Raw genomic sequence first — 16,598 nt, 5'->3', positions numbered from 1 at the left:
CATCATTCTGTCTAACTTTCTGATCTATTGGAAATCAAGTAGTACTCTCCTCCGATGACAGCAAGTGCTGTAAGCCACCGCCTTCATTCTAAAGGAGAAAATCCCATGCCTTTCAATCATAAATGCGCTCCTATCTTACAGGCAGTAAGCGCTGAAAACCAACTCCTTCGTTCTAAAAAAGAAAATGCCTTGCCTTGCCTTTCAAATCACCAATGCCCTCCCACTGTACAGCGAGTGCTGCAAATCCATAATAATTCCACTTCCGAGAGAAGAAAGAGCTGTCAGTCTTCGATCCCGAGCACCTACTCCGTATCCTCATCGTCCAAATAAACAACCTTCAACCCACAATCCGGCATCACCTCCATCTTATTCTTGAACTCCGCCCAAACATCCCGAAATTCTCGCTTGATATGCTCCATCAGCCCCTCAACCGTCGCATTCTTCTTCTCTACCATAATAATAGGCATCCTATACGTCTCCTGGGGATCATTATGGCAATTCGCGGGACACCCAGGGAATGTCAGAGTCTTGAGGGCAGGCCACCCACGCTGTGGAGCGAGGACGATGAGTGCGGCAATCGAGTTGTACTGACGCATACGTTGTCCAATATGGAAGGGTATTTCAAGATGGCGAACACGCTCTCTGTCTCGGACGATCGAGGGGGTCTTGGCGCATGCCACGGCTTTTGCGGTCTCGACGCTACCGCCGCTGGAGAGGCGCAAGACGTCGATTTCGAAATTGAAGAAGGTACAGGCTCCCCGAAGGAGTGTGGTGTTCTCGAATGCTGGCTGCAAGGTGCGGAGAGCTATGGCTCGGGCCTGTGGGCAGACTTGTAGAATTCCTGGTGGTGGGTTTTTGGGCTGGAAGAACTCGAGGCCGGGACGGCTCTTGGGGGCTGTCAGGCAGACGGTGCGAGAGTTGGGGACAGAGAACTCCCAAATTCGGTGTTGGAGCTCAGTGGGCAGGTTGTTGAAGAGGTGGAATTCGGTGAGTGATGGTGGGGGAACCTTGAGCTTGATGATGGGTCGTGGAAGTCCGATTTGAGAAATTGGCACGAATGTAACCATGCGTTGAACCATGGGTGACATGCTCTGCTTCACTGATTGATAATGTTCCTTAGAGAAGAGAATTAGTCGTTGTTTTTGGTCCTTCTTAAGTGCTGCAACTACTCCAAGTGATCGTGGTCCTTGCTGGGTGTGGGTGGTTGAGCTAGATAGTAAACCGACCATACGGATCTCAACTTGATCGAGCATTTCCGAGGACAGTTGCTCCATCTCCCTCAGCAAGAAGTCGAGATGTTGTTGATCGAGAGCGGTGAAGACGTACTTCTGGCCTTGGCTTGCGAAGCTCTCCTGCGAGAGGTTGCTAGAGGAGGCTTGACCATCCTTGCTGCTCTGGAATGAGGTTCTTTGCTTCTGTGTGTTGTTAGAGCGCAATGGAGGACCAAATATGGCAGTTGTAGGTAAGATCGGAGTGCTTGGAGCTGTGGTTTCTTTGGAAAACAAGCGGCTCTTCTTAATAGGACGGTTATCGGCGACACGAATTTCCTTTTCCTGCTCTTTCAAAGGTGTAAAACCGGAATTGAGTTTCGAGAGATCGATCGTTTGTTGGTCCTTTGGACCGAAGTCGAAGTTGATGCTATGACCTGTGCTGAAAGGTGCTAGTGCCGCTTCACCACCATATCCACCACGCTTCTTTGGAGTCGAAGGTGCAACGCTTTGTGAAGTCTTGTGATATGTGTGAGTATGAGAAACAGCCCAAGAAGTAGATGCCAGTGGAGCGAAACTGATTCCAAGACCAACAGGCTCTTCGGCGCCGAGAGATATTTCGGGGTCCAAGTCGAATCCGACGATCCCCAGTCCGGTAACATGGCTTGAGAGTTGTCGGCGTACCCCATGGACCGAATCGGATGGGATCTGATGGCTGGCTCGATCTTGTGAATCAATTGAAGTAGAAGTGCGACTCGGGGCACGAGCAAATGTAGGCAAGATCGGGGAGAATTGATAGCTTTGGGTGAAGGCGTCTACCTCAGACGGGAAAGGAGACTGTGGCTGGAACCGAGAGATTGAGTCCATATTGTCCTTGAGCGCGAGATCGACAATCGCAAGGTTGTTATTGTTCTGCTCAGAGTGACGTTGTTGTGGAGAAGGAAAAATCTACTGTGCGGTTCTATTCTGCGATCGCTAAGAATGGGAGCGAAAGTGCCGAGAACATATTGCTCACAGGAGTGAATCTCAAGGCCGGCTGGCACGAGTCCCATGCGAGCCAATATCGTCCCCAAGTGCGGAGAAAAGACGGCTTTCAGGGGTGAATTTCGAGGTTGGCTTGGGCGATTGGTTTTGTTTACGCGAGCCGATATCGACCCCTTTTACCCCTTTTGGGTCAGCGGTGTGCAGTTGAGAGCACCTTCGTAACATGTAAGGACTACATCTTTTGAATGTCTCCGCAACTCTGATATAGCGAAGACCGGTCGTAGATGCACGCCTAGCATTCACTAGGGATATTACAAATTGGTGCTATTTTTTTGATCCTTCGTGAGAGGGTATCGGCACTTGGGGATGCGAGGAAGTGACGTCGCCATTTGAGGTCCTGGCGGCATTCTTCACCACTGATCATTATTATTGTTTCTAAGTGTAATGAGCAAGCGAGTACCCCTCGCGAGAGAACAATCTTCATTATGAGCACCAGGATATAAGGGGTAATTCATACAGAGGGCCCAAGTTATCTTACAAGCTCATGACGCCGGTCTCTATGCTTCCCTAGCCCTATACTCCCGCTCAAATACATCAAACCAACTCATGTTGTCATTCCAATTCTTCAGTGATCTTCGTGTTCCTCATCATTACGATTTATCGGCGGGGCGTTGATGAGCCATCCAATGCCCGAAGCTAGACTACCCACTGCCGCATTCTTCAATTGATCCCTCTTCCGGATAGGAGCTTTAACTGTTGATTGTGATGAGGAATCGCCGGTGGATCCTCCTGAATCTATGCTCTCCCTTGAGGCATTTTGCGCTTTCTCTTGGACGGTATGGTTGCCTTTAAGCATAGAAAGTGCTGAAAATCCATTCTGCGCACGAGCCATGCTGGCACGTGAGAGATCGAATAGGGACATTGGAGCTTCCTCCACTGCACGAGAGTTTGTTGTCTTCTTCGCTGGCGTTGGTGCATATCCACCTGGCATAACTTGCTCATCCCCTTGAGCATCCCATGCTTCTTCTTGTTCCGCTTCTTGTTTAACATGTGACTCGAGCTCCTCTTCACATCGTCGATAGACATTCAAGATCTCTTGCAATGTTGCCTTTGGTGCAATTCGCAGTGCCTGTGCCAAGCAATCCATTCGCTGCTCCAAATGGCGAATCTCGAGATTTCCACTTGCATTCCCAAGATGAGTGGGCTTCGTGGTCTGGGACGTTCGTCGGTACTTTCCCGCTTGCAGTGCTGCCCGCCAAGACCAGTCATCAATAACCTTCGGCGGCGGTTCAGCAAAGAGGCCGGTGCCTCGACGCTCAAGCTCGGGCGTACGAGCATGCGCAGGTCCAGCAATTTCTTTCAAACGAGTCACCACGTAGGAATAAGCGGTCTCGAAGTCGTCTTCGACCAGGGCTGCATCAATACACATGCTCACAACTCGCTTCTCGGCGACGGACTCCTCTTCGATGACCTGCTCGGGTTTCAACGCAGTTTCGCCGTCAACTCTTCGAACAGTCAGGCCTGCTCTAACCATGTGCTTCCCCATATCAACAAAGTCGCCAATTTTGGTATAACTTCGGGAATTCTGGTCGAGGATCTTGCCGATGATTGATATGGGGTCCCCATGAAGTCGGAGACTGACGGGCTTGAAAGGCTCGCCCTGCTTGAATACAAGGCGATATGCTCCCATATAGTGCGTAACGGTAATTAGATGTTCAAGCTGGTCCTTATCGAGGGAACCATCCAACGTATCCGGGAAGGCTCGCAAGCTGCCAACCTGCATCAGCTGATATCAAGCTCAAAACACTTCTAAAACTTACATGTCATCACATTTCTTTACTCCCCCTCGAGTTCTATTGGCATTTGTTGCATTGTCGTAGGCATTCATCGCAGCGGATATGATGGCGTCATGGAGAGCCTTTTTAGACAAGGGCCGTTCCGGTGAAGTCTCGTATATTGATCGCGCAAGAGTATAACCTATATGCGCCGATCAGCGATTGAATGTACAATTTATTGTGTAACTTACGTGTATTCGCTAGAAGTGCTTTGAGAAGTTCTGCTTCAATTGACTCTTTTGGAAGTTGCCCCAAAACGCCCTTTCCGTTTCCAGACTCGCTCCCTTCAAAAAGCTCTTCAGCACCCCAGGTGCGCAGCCAGAGAATTTCGCTCCTTGTTTTCATCCAATACCTGTCATCGCTTTTCGGGCCGTCTCCAATCCGTGACATCAGCTTGCTGAAGAGGAACTTCTGATCACGCTCATCTTGCAGAAACACAAGTTCTCCAGCCCGCCTCACGCTGAGACTGCAGCCTGCCTTGGTACACAAGAAAGCACTTATCAACAAGACATGAAGCAACTTTAGTGACTGCTCGTTTGGTGTAGTCAAAATATTGTGGTCCTCCAGAAAATCATTCCGGAGGTAGGTGGCAGATTTGGAAGACAAAATGTTGTCCTCAAAATCCGGTACAGGAGACAGTAGAGCGGCGGCAGCTTGCAAAGTCGGAATTCTGTCTTTGTCAAGAAGAGTGGTCATCCTGGTCAAGATACGCTGGATACCATTCAGAGCCTCCTCTGATTCCTCGGAGATCAAATATGCCGCCGCGAGCCCCGAACGGGCAAATCTTCGTTCCAGGTGGATTTCGTCTTCCTCTGCCAGCCATGTTGTCCCATCTTCATAACCACCAAGATCTACATCTGCCGGACCATCCCATTGCTCTACAGCTTCGACAGCAGTCTTCCATGATGTCCCAGCCTGTCCCAGAAGCCACTTGAACACTACTTCCCAGCCAACATATTTGGGCTCCACTGAGGGGGTTTCATCCAGCCGCTCAAGAGATTGTAGACTGAAGGAGGAGTTTTCACGGACTTTCCTCCGCTTCCATCTTGTATCTCCGTACAGCCATGGCCCAACTAAGCCTTTCAAGTCTCGTCCAACGGTTGGATCAGGTTCCGTCGTCGATTCTTTTCCCGTTTTTGAGAGCAGCAGTGACACTCCAGCCCGGTCGTCTAGTGTTTCGAATTTGGCAATCGTGAGGGCGGCCCCATCGTCAGGGTGATAATCATAGTTGAATCGTACCAAGGGCAGAATTGTAGATATCATCCAGGTTCGTAGGTAATCAGAGTAGTGTAGGAAAGGCGTGAGCAGCCCAGGAAGTTGAGTTAATAACCCAGTGTTTTCGTCAATTCGTAGGGCTCGGTGGATGAGAAATAAAATAACAGGATCTGCTGGTGCATCTGCCGGACAATTCGGCCATTCTAGAGGCAGAAGATGCAGTTTCCGGACCTTCTTCTGCGCTTCCACCTCGGTGAGTTCGAGGAGCGCTGAAGAATCGACGGGAGTTTTTGAATCTTCCACGATCCGCCCACTTATGAGATCTTCAAAGAATAGCACATATGCTGAAGAATCGAGGCTTTCTGGAAGGTGGCTTAGGAGGATACGTAAGACGAGTTCGGTATGGAGTGTCTTTCGATGCTGGGAAACCAGAGTTCTAAGGGTTGAGAGGTCGGATTTGCTGGCTAGCTGCACAGCCAGGAGTACGGCTTTGGCTGGAGATATCCCAGTTCCTGCCATGCCTCAAGATTTCCCCAAGGGGCGCAAAGTAAGGACGTGGGATATTTCTAGAAAGTTGGCCAGCTCTGGACAGCTTGTTTGTCGTCGCCTGATTTATAGGGCACCCATGCATAACCTCGTGCTAGTGCATTGATCCGCGTTTAACATCACCTCTCCAAAGCTTCACGGTGAACATTCGGAATTGACTGCGCAAGATGTCTTCTGGCTTCGGACTCAATGGAGGTATGTGGCAATAATACGAAGAAGCTCTAATATCATGTTCTGGACCCAGCTGCGAGGTTCAATGGCTGACCTTGCTCTGTGCAGGCCCCTCACGCTGCTTCCCCTTCTGGCAAGAGGTTCTAGCTTGCTATGTTGTCAACACCACATCCGATGATGATTCAGGAAAGCGGAAATGTGCTCCGGTGCTAGAGGATTACTATGAGTGCTTACATCACAAGAAGGAGGTGGGTGAAGCTCTTAAGCGAGGAAGCATTTCAGTGTCAAGGAGCAGGCGCTGATTGTTACTTCTTTCACAGGCCACAAGAGTACGAGCATTACAAGCAGCATACCGAAAAGCAGAAGCAGCCCATCCTCGAGATGATGCACCAAAGGCGGGTCAGATAAGAAATCTGGGACTGTTGGACAAGGGTGATGATACCAAGGCTGTGCTGGGCAAGTGAGCAATGGTCATTGGGGATTGTACATAAGGCATGAATGGACCATATCAGGACCGTCCAAAAGATGTTTTTCCATGGGGATGATCTAAAAAGGGTTCTTTCTCTCGACGTTTGTGAGTATCGGCATTTTCTCATGGTGGGAGTGCCAATGGGCCCTTCCTATGTTTCTCGATCCTTTGTATGACTTCTGAATCTACTGCAAGCTCGATTGTGGTTAATTCGGACTTCTTTATTCATTGAATCTCTCCCTGTTTTTATCCAATCCTTGCATGGAATAACGATTAGCTCAAGATACTTCACCGTGGACAAGAATTCACCAAGGCTACAATTCCAAGCCTCGTGCAACATTGACGTGGATTATGCATATCTTGCAGCTCGTCTCTCAGTTCAATACGTTTCGTTCACTACGCATCTACTCAGCCAGCATTCTTTTGGGGTAGCTTTAGGTGCAGCATTAGCCAACTTCGCGAGAAGTACGCACCATTCTCATCTAACAGAAGGATAGCCGCACACGAGAGCTGGGTTGAGAAAACGCTGACAAGACCGAAGTAACTTTGCCCCATATCATCCTTGCCACTGTGATGTCTCCACGTTTCCCACTACCACCTGAAAATTGCATTTTTGATCTGCTTCTCTCAACCCTCTTTCGCTCCTTCCGACGAAAGCGAAGCCGCTTTAGCCACATCATAGCATTCACCCCGAGCAAACCACGTTAAAAATCGCCTTACATGTTGGAACCTCGCTCTTTCCAAAATCAGGTTCTCGTGTTCAACTGCAAAAGACAGGATCATCCGTCAAAATGCCCGAGCATAACGGCATCAAGCTGTCCATCTTCTCTCAAGTAGCGCAGACCCTTCATCCTGAGCTTCCTCACTTGCATCCCGAGTTCAATCATCCAGAAACCTCGCAGTTCGTGAATTGCGCGTTCAGGTCGACCGACCTGCCGCATAGCGTTGACCGGACTCCCCCATCTGCAGGTTCGGACAGCAAAGCAGATCGTATCCTTGGGAGACAGCCATGTGTCGCTGTCTATATCCCGTCTGTACCAGGTCTGCTCCCTTGCAGCTTAGTCTTCAAGAGTTTCTGCTAAGGTGTAAAGGAACGCGTTTCTGGATTCGATACAAGATCGAAGAATGGGCCGCAACTCAATCCCAATGGTACTTCTTCAAGTTACTCATGAACGGGAGGCAAGTCACGACGTGGGGTGCGCATTCGAGAAGAGACTCCTGCGGGCAAATCATGAAAGGTCTCTTCGACCCGAGCGACCTCTGGAATTACGAACACGACGGAGTCATGTATAAGAACATGGGATTGGAGCAACGTTCCTTCTTCTTTACTTTCGAGAAACAAGACAACGAACGCTCTGCGGCAACAGACGGAGGTCTCATCGAGATCAAAGTGTACCGTGCGAGGGGCCGATGCAGAAGGATGCCAGCGCCAGCCGAGTTCAGGAGTCAGGACGACTATGGAATCACGTAAGGGCAACACATAGAATGCGCCGAATGCTTACTGATACTCTCTTCAGGATGCCTAGTCAAGGACTTTTCGACAGACCGCAAGATGCAAAGTTTTACGACTGGCATCTTAAGGATTCGAGTGATTCGCCATATGCTACATTCAAGTTCCACTATCGCAGTTGGGAAAGCCTCCAGTCCCTCAACCTAATTCCGGCGGACCATGCGCGAATCCTATTTCCACCATCAGCAAGCGTGCTTTCTCTCGTAGGCCTTTCTCGAGAAGAACAAGAAAAGCTTCAGGAGGATGCAATGCCAACCAGTGAGGAATCACCTGCGAAGGCCTCCGAAACCTCTGAATCTTCAGTGGTACCATGGCTCACCTCAGTATTCGATGACAGCCCCGAGTCTGGAAAGAGTTGCGACAGGAGAGAGTTCGTCGTCCCGCCGGAAGTGCTGGAAAATTATTCGCTTCGATTCCCTGTTCCAACATCAAAGTTCACTTCTGCCGTGATCGACAAGCGTTCATCGCCAAATGGTAGCCCTGTACCACTCAATTTAAATCGGCCACTGCCACCGATCCCGAGCCGCAAGAGTTCCCTCAGACATAGGAGAAACGTCTCCTCGGTCTCGACGAACGCCCCATCTGTCACTGCGTCCTTAAAGTCTTATTACGAACGCGACTGTGAGAGTCCGGAACCAGCAGACATTGGCATTGCACAAGCCGTTCATGTTGCCTATTCCAGTCCAATCGTAGCTACTACAGAGGGAAGCTTAGACACCGCTTCGATTTCATCTCTGTACATGGATGACCCGTCAGGGAACTCGCCTCTGTCAGAATTGGCAACTAAGAGACAAGGCATGGCTTTAGAATCTGCGTCCGGCACTTTCTCCCTTCCCAATGTAACGATTCGGAAGTTCCGGCTCTCAGGCAGCAAATTCTCACCCGCAAACAAGACAACGCCTGCAAACAAAGATCTCAAAGAGAACGAGCATACCCCACTACTTGATAACCAAACATCTCTCTCGCTAACGGAGTCTGAGTGGATGTGTCGAACTCCTTCACCAATGAAAACTCGCCAAGACGATGGGTTCCCAATATCCAAGCTTTGGAGCCCAGGACTAGGTACAAACAAGAAGAGCCCCGAAGGGTGTGCGCCACGGAGGAGATCATCGCTGCTGAGTCCCAAGGTTATTGGTATTCCTGAAGAGGCGGCTGATAGTCCGGCGCCGGATGAGTTTGATGACGAGGAGAGGATTCGGACTGGAAACTGGATTTGATTTGAAGCTTGCCCTCATTGCAAAGCAGATCCTGAACTTCTTCTTCTTTGGAGTTGTATTGACGAAGATGGTGCGAGATGCTGGCATTTCTTGTTTCTCCTCCTGGAAGGCTCGGATTTTTTTTACCGCGTACGATCGTGGGTGAGAGGGTGGTTGAGATGTTAGAGTACAATGCTTTGTAATGTAGAGTATTATTCTGGGGTCAGAGAAGGGACCTCGAGGATTGATCTGGCGTCGCATATCGAGTAATCAGTGCTCGAGACCCTCTTCAATAATGTAGTAATGCTTAATAGATAATCTTCAATGACAATATTCCGGTGTGAATGCACTTCTTGAACACACTGCTCTCCTCGTGTCCCATTAACACAAGCGGAAGTTGTTATAGGAAAGGTGGAACTGTGTGACTCAATTGAATGCCGCTCTGAAGTTGGTGCATCGACTTACATTTTGAGTTGTCGGACACTAGATTTCGAAGTGTTCCAAAGACAACTCCCCTTCTAATCCATCGACGAGGGGTGGCAAAGCTTGGGTCTCGTCGCTGTTTGCTACTAGGCCATGCGTATTTCTTCCTTCAAGTAGTGAAGGCACAAAGAAAGCACAAGGACTTGTAGACAACTTTGTCTGGACGATTTCAGCAATTGGACAACTGGCAATCAATTTCATAGAGTCTAACTGCTCTGGCTAGATACCGCGGTTCTTGTAGAAGAGGAGTTGGACTTCTTCAATGTCTCAATGATGTGAACTTTTGGGGACATCACGAGCCGGGAAATAGGGGGAATTGTCTAGCTGTGTTGACTCGCAGCAAACTCTACGGCAACGAGGGGTTCAAATTTCAGTTCAGTTGAGTCTCTCATCCCCGTGGTACGGGCCCGTTTTATATTCAGTATGATGTTCTAAGACGTAAGTAAGGGAATTGGCGGGATATTGATTGTGGAGGGTTCTGTGAGAAAGAGGGGTTGTTCTGCTTAAGCGAGGCTGAAAAGGGGTAAGCTTGGCAACTCGAGAAGGATAAATACAGGACTCGCAACTCTCTCGAGGTCCCTCACCATGACTATGTTAAACAACCCTAGAATATAAAATTGTTCTCCTCCACAAGTCCTCAGATCTGAGCACTAATGGATTCTAGACTCATGAGCTCAAGGAGAACGAGCCCAACAAGTTTTGTTTTCAAGTTTTGTTTCCGCGGATGTGGAGGAGGCGGTAGACGATATCTTAGCTGTACATCACCTTTAATAGCGTTTATGTGGGGGGAAGTGATATAAAAAGAAAGTTTGAAGGCGTAGAGCAGTAAAAGGAGAGACCAACACCTTTCGGTGCTATCAAGTATTATGAAATGTCTTTGTCATTGGGACTTCCGGACACATTTAGGAGAGTCGAACATGTATTGTTCTATCACTTTCAGGTCCATTCACAGAAAATGGAAACATGGGGCAACAAGTCACTTCCTTCGTTCTCGAGATTCAATATTTATTGTTCATTGTTCTAAAACAACTTCTGGTCACATTGGACTGAACGGAGATTTGATTATTCCATGACTTCCAAATATACTCGCAGAAGTCATCTCCAAACTCAACACTCACTCGCGCAAGTAAACCGAAACAAAGTATAAATTTCTCTTTTATTCCAGGGTGAAGAGGATTGGGGGATAAAACACTATGAACTCAGTCTCAATGGGGAGAAAGGCCGCTATAGCCACATGGATTAATTGGCTAAGGGTTTTCCAGAGCTTTTGGAAGGTAGAAACAGGTGGGATTTGTGCTTCTCGAAAAAGATCTTGCCAGCCGAACTGGAGCGAAGACCGAAGTATAAGTTGAATGAAGAAACTATGTCAGAGTCCGGTGCTCACTGGGGCAAGAGAAGACCATATAAACCCATTTCGAGGTAACAGAGAGACCAAGAAAGAATCTGGTATCGCTGGAAATACAATAGATCACCGAGGGGAACCCGGCGTTGATAGCTTAGGAACGTCCTTCCTTCCTACCGCTTGTGACTCCGTCGACTATTTCAACTCTCACCTTCCTTCTTCGCATCAGCGCGGCGCCGACAAGTCTGCCTCCCCTTCTTACTCCGTCGGGTATAATCCCTTCATTTCTGGCTATCTTGAAACTTTGATACCCCTCTCCCTAGGCGTCGACGAATAAGATTGAAGTACCTACTTCAAGTAGAGAGAAGAGTAGCTGCGACTGGGCAAGTTTGTGTTGAACGACTCACTTTCTAAACCACATTTTGAATTTTCCACGCTGGCTTTCCCAGCAAGCGAGAAGTGTAAAATAACCCACTCGAGGCAAGGAATAGACCAAGAGAGAAGGAAGTCTTCCTATGCCAACGGCAGGGGGTACCAGGACTCGCACTCCCGTTCCACGGCCGGGTAGCCATGTATATAAAGAACGCCGGGTAAGCACCCAAGGAAGCACACTCTCTGAAGAGACTCGCAAGTGGTGTGGCAGGACTTTGAAAAGGGCCGAGGATTTCCTTTGAATTTGCTACGATTTAAAGTTTTACCATATGATACAATGGCAGGTGGCAAGACATATTGATGCAGAGGTGAGACGAATCGCTGTCACTGTCCGGTCTTGTTGTCAACGTCTCGTCCGCTATCAATTTTCGGCTCAGCATTAAGTGGCAGAGAATGGACCCGGCAATGCTTTGTACTCCCCGGGGAGAACAACATAAAAAATATTTCTGAATCGTCATGGCGGCCCATACAAAATAATTGCTGTATACCAGTCCATGGTATCTGGTTTTGTTTTGCTTGAACTTCGTGCCTCTTCTTGAGGGCTAAGGGGCAGATGGATATATCGAGAGAAAAAATGTGCTTTAGCAGCATAATGAAGCAGAAATGGGAAAATTTTACAATCTTTAGCTTAAGTAGAAATTCAGCAGCCACGCAGGTCATATGAAGCATGCAAACCCTCACTCGAGGGAATGAAATGAACATAAAGGAAGCAAAGTGAGGCAGGGTGCTTTCAGGTGGTCATGGGAAGAGGTGCGGCTCCCGCACTAGCAAGTGGAAGAAAAACCTTCCAAAACCCAGAAGGATGCGAAAGGAAACCTAATTCTGTGAGACCCTCAAACTGCCTTGGCGACTGGATAATAGTAGAATCAAACTGTCATTGCCAAAGTCTGGCTTGTTGCCGCCTCCTTTCCCGCTGTCAACTACCTCGCCTCTTATCTCAGCAAAGACCGTTCTCATTGCGACCACCCTATCAAGTAATCGGCGGCTGACGAAACTTGACTTAGCTCTAATCTGGAAACCTCATCCACAACGCCCCATAGAACGTGGATAACAAGTCAAATTGTTGATCTCCTCCTCTGGCTGTCCGCTAGCATCTCGATTACTGTATCGTGATTCAAGAGAATCACTCTGTGTGGAAGCAGGAGATAGATATATGCTAGCCTTGTCTACTGAACGAGACTGGATTACTATGTCAGGTAGGAGTGAGTGTATAGTTATCGTTATAATTTAAGGTGAGATCGAAGGTGGAAGTTCAAAAGTAAGCCGGAAGCGAGGGGGAAGGAACTGGCGTGCCAACCTTCACTCGAGCTCTGTAAAAGACCAAAGTTACAAATCCCTAAACGCCAATTCTTCGGGTGAGGCGTGTGGCTCCAGCACAAGGAGAAGCAAGAGGCGACAACCATGCACTAGAAGAATGTAAAGGGAAACGTCACTTGTGCCCTCACTCCCCTAATTTGCATCGGCAGCTACACATGGCAGATTAAATTTCTTGTTGTCAATTCCCTACCTGTTGTCATCCTGTTCCCCATTCTCATCCGTATAACTAGCGAATTAGGATCTGAATTTGCGTTGACTGGGAAGTACGTCCACGGCGGAGCTGGAAAACTGCTGCTGCGCCTGCTAGCCAGGCAGTTAATGCTGGGGCTAAAGCCAGGGACCACAGCACGCTTGGCTGTCTGGAGATCAAGCCACAGATGGCGATGCACAAGATAAACATGAGGATGAGGGGCCGTGTTCAAGCCAATTCATGACTGAGCTGGCTGAAGAGCAAAGTTTCTTTGAAATGCCAATGCATCTAATTCTCCCCCCCCCCTGAGAGCAAAGGAGTCTCCGTACTTAAATAAGACGGGGGTTGAAATCTAACTGCGAGGCGGGGCGCGAGAGCTAGATATAGGGATTGTCCATGGGGTGGTGGTTGGAGAAGTGGAAGCTAGGAGCAAGAAGTATTCAATCTTACACCCCTATTCAAAGAGCCTCAGCCCAAACACCATCGCTCACTCAAGACACCTCCCAGAGTATAAATCTCACCCTCTCGCTCTCGTTTCCACTACAAAAACAAAACCGATCTCGGATAAGAAGAATGTAACGCGCATCCAACAGGCAGGAGTCGCTGCCTTTTTGCTTTGCCATCACCACTTGACGGGGTGGAGCGTACACGCAACCTTTTCCAACACAGTGGGGCCCTGGTTCGTAAACACCGTTCTCATTCAGTTGTCGATGCCACCCTTGCTGTCACGTCCGCGTCTGCTGTCACTGGCCCTCCTCGTCATAACAATCGCTCTTGCTCCCACCGTACCCTGTACCACGCAATACTTGGGAGTCGACGGCGCACAAGCGCAAGTCTGCTGGCCTCGACTTTGGATACCTCGAGCACAACGCTGCGAGGACGCAGGCGCCATATTACGTATTCTGATCAAATTCTCATTGAGCTCAACAGCGATGGAGAATTGGAAGATAGACATAAGACCAAGCCAAACTCCAGTACGAATTACGTTTGGTGTTCAAGCATACCCCTCCGCATTCACTTGAGCCGGGCGATTCAACCCCTCAAAGAAGAAGGGACCAGAAAAACGCGGCCGTAGGACGTAACGCCGAAAGGATCAAGCAAGCCGAGAATACTTTAAAGCTCCATCATCCCCGGAACCAGAAATCAACGAGACACAGCAAGCGAGTCCTTTCTTCTGGGAGACCAATTCCGACCTCACTCGGGGAGCAAAAATTGGGCTTTCTTAGAAGCAGGAAAGTGAGGCTTATGAGGAGTACCCCGAAATTGATGAAGAGAGAGAAGACACCTATAATCATCTACCTAGACGCAGTTTGAGTTGTGTTGTCAAGGCCTTGCTTGTTGTCACCACGCCCCACTCATCCCAACAATCCTCCACTCGCACTCGACCCATTAGCTGCGACTCTCGAGAATACATGAGCCTGGAAAAGTTAATACCTTATGCACAGCCGTGGGAAGAAGAAAGCGAGGAACGTAAAAGGCGTCGCTGTGTTTGCCGAGTAGTTGGGAGTGTTGGCATGAAGGAAGGTGCCGCTTGTCTGGACGGGGTTGTAGATAGGTGATGGACATGGACAAAGGGAGGGCGGGAAGGAGAACAGTCGGAGACTGCATGACAAACTGAGAAGTTTGGCTTAGGTGGACCAGTGGAAGGGCTATACCAGTTCCGATATCACCAGGCACGCCAGTGGGGGTGTGCGTTCGGGAACATAGTGGGATGGAAGAGAGGGCTAATATCGCCGTGAGGTAGGTTTGGTGGTCCCGGCGCTGAGATGCTTGCGGCCTGCTTATTGATATGCGTTGTCTCCTCTATATATGCGTTCTCTGATGCCATGGTAACCACCGTGTCTGAAGGCACGCGAAATTCCTCCATGAAGGTATGATGATGTATAAATTTGTGTGAATAGGAAACCGTGCTATATCAAGACGAGGGGGTACCTGCGTAGATATAAGCCAGACCTGCGTGTTAATAGAAACGGGATTGCTATATTAGGATACAGCGACGGCTTAAGTTGTCGTATCAGAGATCGAAGCAAGAAGTTCAACAGTAAGCGAGGGAACAAAGTATATATAAGCCCTTACTTGAGGTAAGGAGGAGACCAGCAAGAGCATGGATGGAAATGGTGGTGGAAACACGGCCTCGGGGAGAGGTGCGGCTCTTGCAGCAGGAAAACAAATTATCGAATGACTGTCCAGACTCAAGAAGTATGCAAAGCTGACTTCATCGGCCATGGATACAGAGTACGGCAGGTTTCCCGGTTGGCCAGTTGACCCCCCCCCCCCCCCCCCCCCCCCCCCCCCCCACCAAGTCTGAGAAAGAGAAGAACGACGACTTGTCCCATTATCTGCAGATTCAATCCTTATTGTCCCATATGCAAGGAGGCATCGAGAATGGGGAATGGGAAGAGCAGTTGCAATTGATAGCAACGGTCAAAGTCCAGCAGCTCCTTGTTAACTAGCCCATCGCGATGACTGAGAAGAAGAAACACAGTCATCCCCCGGAAACAAGAACAGGATGAGCGAGGAACCCGAACACGGCAAGAAGAAGGCCGGCGGTTCGCGACGAGAACGTTCCAGATAACGAATCGTCCGATGATTCAGCCGATATCCCTCGTGTTCCAAAGTCAAAGTCCGACAAAAAGAAGGGGGCAAGAAAACGCTGTAGTCGCCAAGTCTTCCCAATTCCAAAGGCAAGAACAAGGAAAATCGACGCGTCTTCCACCAAGAACGACGAAAAGCCAACGAGAAGGGCCACAAGTTGAGGTTCGACGTTTCGCTTTTCGTGGAAACAAGGACGAACGAGCTGGAACAGTCATCCGACGAATCCGATCACACACACTCAAGGCAAAAGCACCGTTGAAGAAAAGGACATTTAGCTGCACCTTCTCGAAGCAGAGCCTACCGTCGTGCGTCCGATGCTATGAAGGCCCGGTGCATCTCCTCAAGAAGACGACCTACGCAAGCTTCTCAAAGTACATGAGCGGCGATTTTACCACATCGTGGAAGCGCAAGATGAAGAAGTTCGTCTCAACCCCGTTGTCAAACCCTTGCATGCCGTCATCTCCCTCTTTCCTGTCCCCTGCCCTCCCCTCCTATCCACTACCCCTCCGTCTCAACATACACCGTCCCCTCGCCTCCGCACGTCACGACCGCAGCTCCGTCAGCCTCTGATCGAGAGACACAAAGCTGCGCAAGGGCGAGTATTATAAAAGAAAGCTTCTTTGGCCGGAAATGGATTGGAATTGAATGTTGGTTGTGAGGACTGCGAAGTAGGAATAGATCGCCTACTCAGGGGATCTGGGGGTGGGGCGAGGTTGAGTATCGGAGGGATGGAGCGAATAGAGGGAGGGACTTGGGCAACTTTGCTTGTAAAGTAAGACCAGGCAAGATCTTGCAAGCTGCGGATCCTCGATAGCAGGATATCATATTACGGCAGATCAGAGAAACGCTCTTCTTCAGAGCATTCGGAGATAGTGGAGAGAGGAGCCTTGTCCCATAAACAAACAATAAAGGGGGAAAGGGGTTCACGGAAGAGCAGCATATCAAACACAAATACCAAAATATAGTGGAGGATCGCGAAGCAGGACACATATCATCATAATGTAAGAAATTAACTTTCATTCACCCTTAACAGATCAGCGTCAGCAACTGTGGCATGCATACGGAAGGCTATGGAAAAGGACGCCACCACCCAGACGCCACCACC

General features: G+C 49.1%; 5 protein-coding genes across 5 annotated transcripts; 3 read left to right on the top strand and 2 right to left on the bottom strand.

Moving 5' to 3' along the window:
- Positions 1 to 69: 69 nt before the first annotated feature.
- Positions 70 to 1,189, bottom strand: K444DRAFT_614534 (uncharacterized protein). The gene has a single exon (XM_024880545.1). The coding sequence runs from the start codon at positions 1,086 to 1,088 to the stop codon at positions 303 to 305; it is 786 nt and encodes a 261-aa protein (XP_024735177.1). The 5' UTR covers positions 1,089 to 1,189; the 3' UTR covers positions 70 to 302.
- A 1,362-nt stretch (positions 1,190 to 2,551) lies between these two features.
- Positions 2,552 to 5,788, bottom strand: K444DRAFT_592224 (secretory pathway Sec39). Its single transcript, XM_024878230.1, has 3 exons — positions 4,219 to 5,788; positions 4,013 to 4,169; positions 2,552 to 3,961 (listed from the first exon to the last, which is right to left on the bottom strand). Exons 1-3 carry the CDS (start codon positions 5,759 to 5,761, stop codon positions 2,818 to 2,820), a joined length of 2,844 nt encoding a protein of 947 aa, XP_024735176.1. The 5' UTR covers positions 5,762 to 5,788; the 3' UTR covers positions 2,552 to 2,817.
- A 140-nt stretch (positions 5,789 to 5,928) lies between these two features.
- Positions 5,929 to 6,872, top strand: K444DRAFT_614532 (uncharacterized protein). Its single transcript, XM_024880544.1, has 4 exons — positions 5,929 to 5,983; positions 6,068 to 6,207; positions 6,280 to 6,533; positions 6,712 to 6,872. The coding sequence occupies exons 1-3, from the start codon at positions 5,956 to 5,958 to the stop codon at positions 6,421 to 6,423; spliced, it is 312 nt and encodes a 103-aa protein (XP_024735175.1). The 5' UTR covers positions 5,929 to 5,955; the 3' UTR covers positions 6,424 to 6,533; positions 6,712 to 6,872.
- A 401-nt stretch (positions 6,873 to 7,273) lies between these two features.
- Positions 7,274 to 9,251, top strand: K444DRAFT_441912 (uncharacterized protein). The gene is made up of 2 exons (XM_024872843.1): positions 7,274 to 7,895; positions 7,946 to 9,251. Exons 1-2 carry the CDS (start codon positions 7,438 to 7,440, stop codon positions 9,153 to 9,155), a joined length of 1,668 nt encoding a protein of 555 aa, XP_024735174.1. The 5' UTR covers positions 7,274 to 7,437; the 3' UTR covers positions 9,156 to 9,251.
- A 5,512-nt stretch (positions 9,252 to 14,763) lies between these two features.
- K444DRAFT_664744 (uncharacterized protein) lies at positions 14,764 to 16,063 on the top strand (the record flags this gene model as incomplete). The annotated part of the gene is made up of 3 exons (XM_024886998.1): positions 14,764 to 14,769; positions 14,893 to 14,939; positions 15,376 to 16,063. 3 exons carry the CDS (start codon positions 14,764 to 14,766, stop codon positions 16,061 to 16,063), a joined length of 741 nt encoding a protein of 246 aa, XP_024735173.1.
- Positions 16,064 to 16,598: the final 535 nt, after the last annotated feature.

The sequence above is a fragment of the Hyaloscypha bicolor genome (genome assembly GCF_002865645.1).
Source record: "Hyaloscypha bicolor E unplaced genomic scaffold K444scaffold_98, whole genome shotgun sequence".
In the NCBI taxonomy this organism is placed as follows: Eukaryota; Fungi; Ascomycota; class Leotiomycetes; order Helotiales; family Hyaloscyphaceae; genus Hyaloscypha; species Hyaloscypha bicolor.
This window is presented reverse-complemented; position numbering and strand designations above follow the sequence as displayed.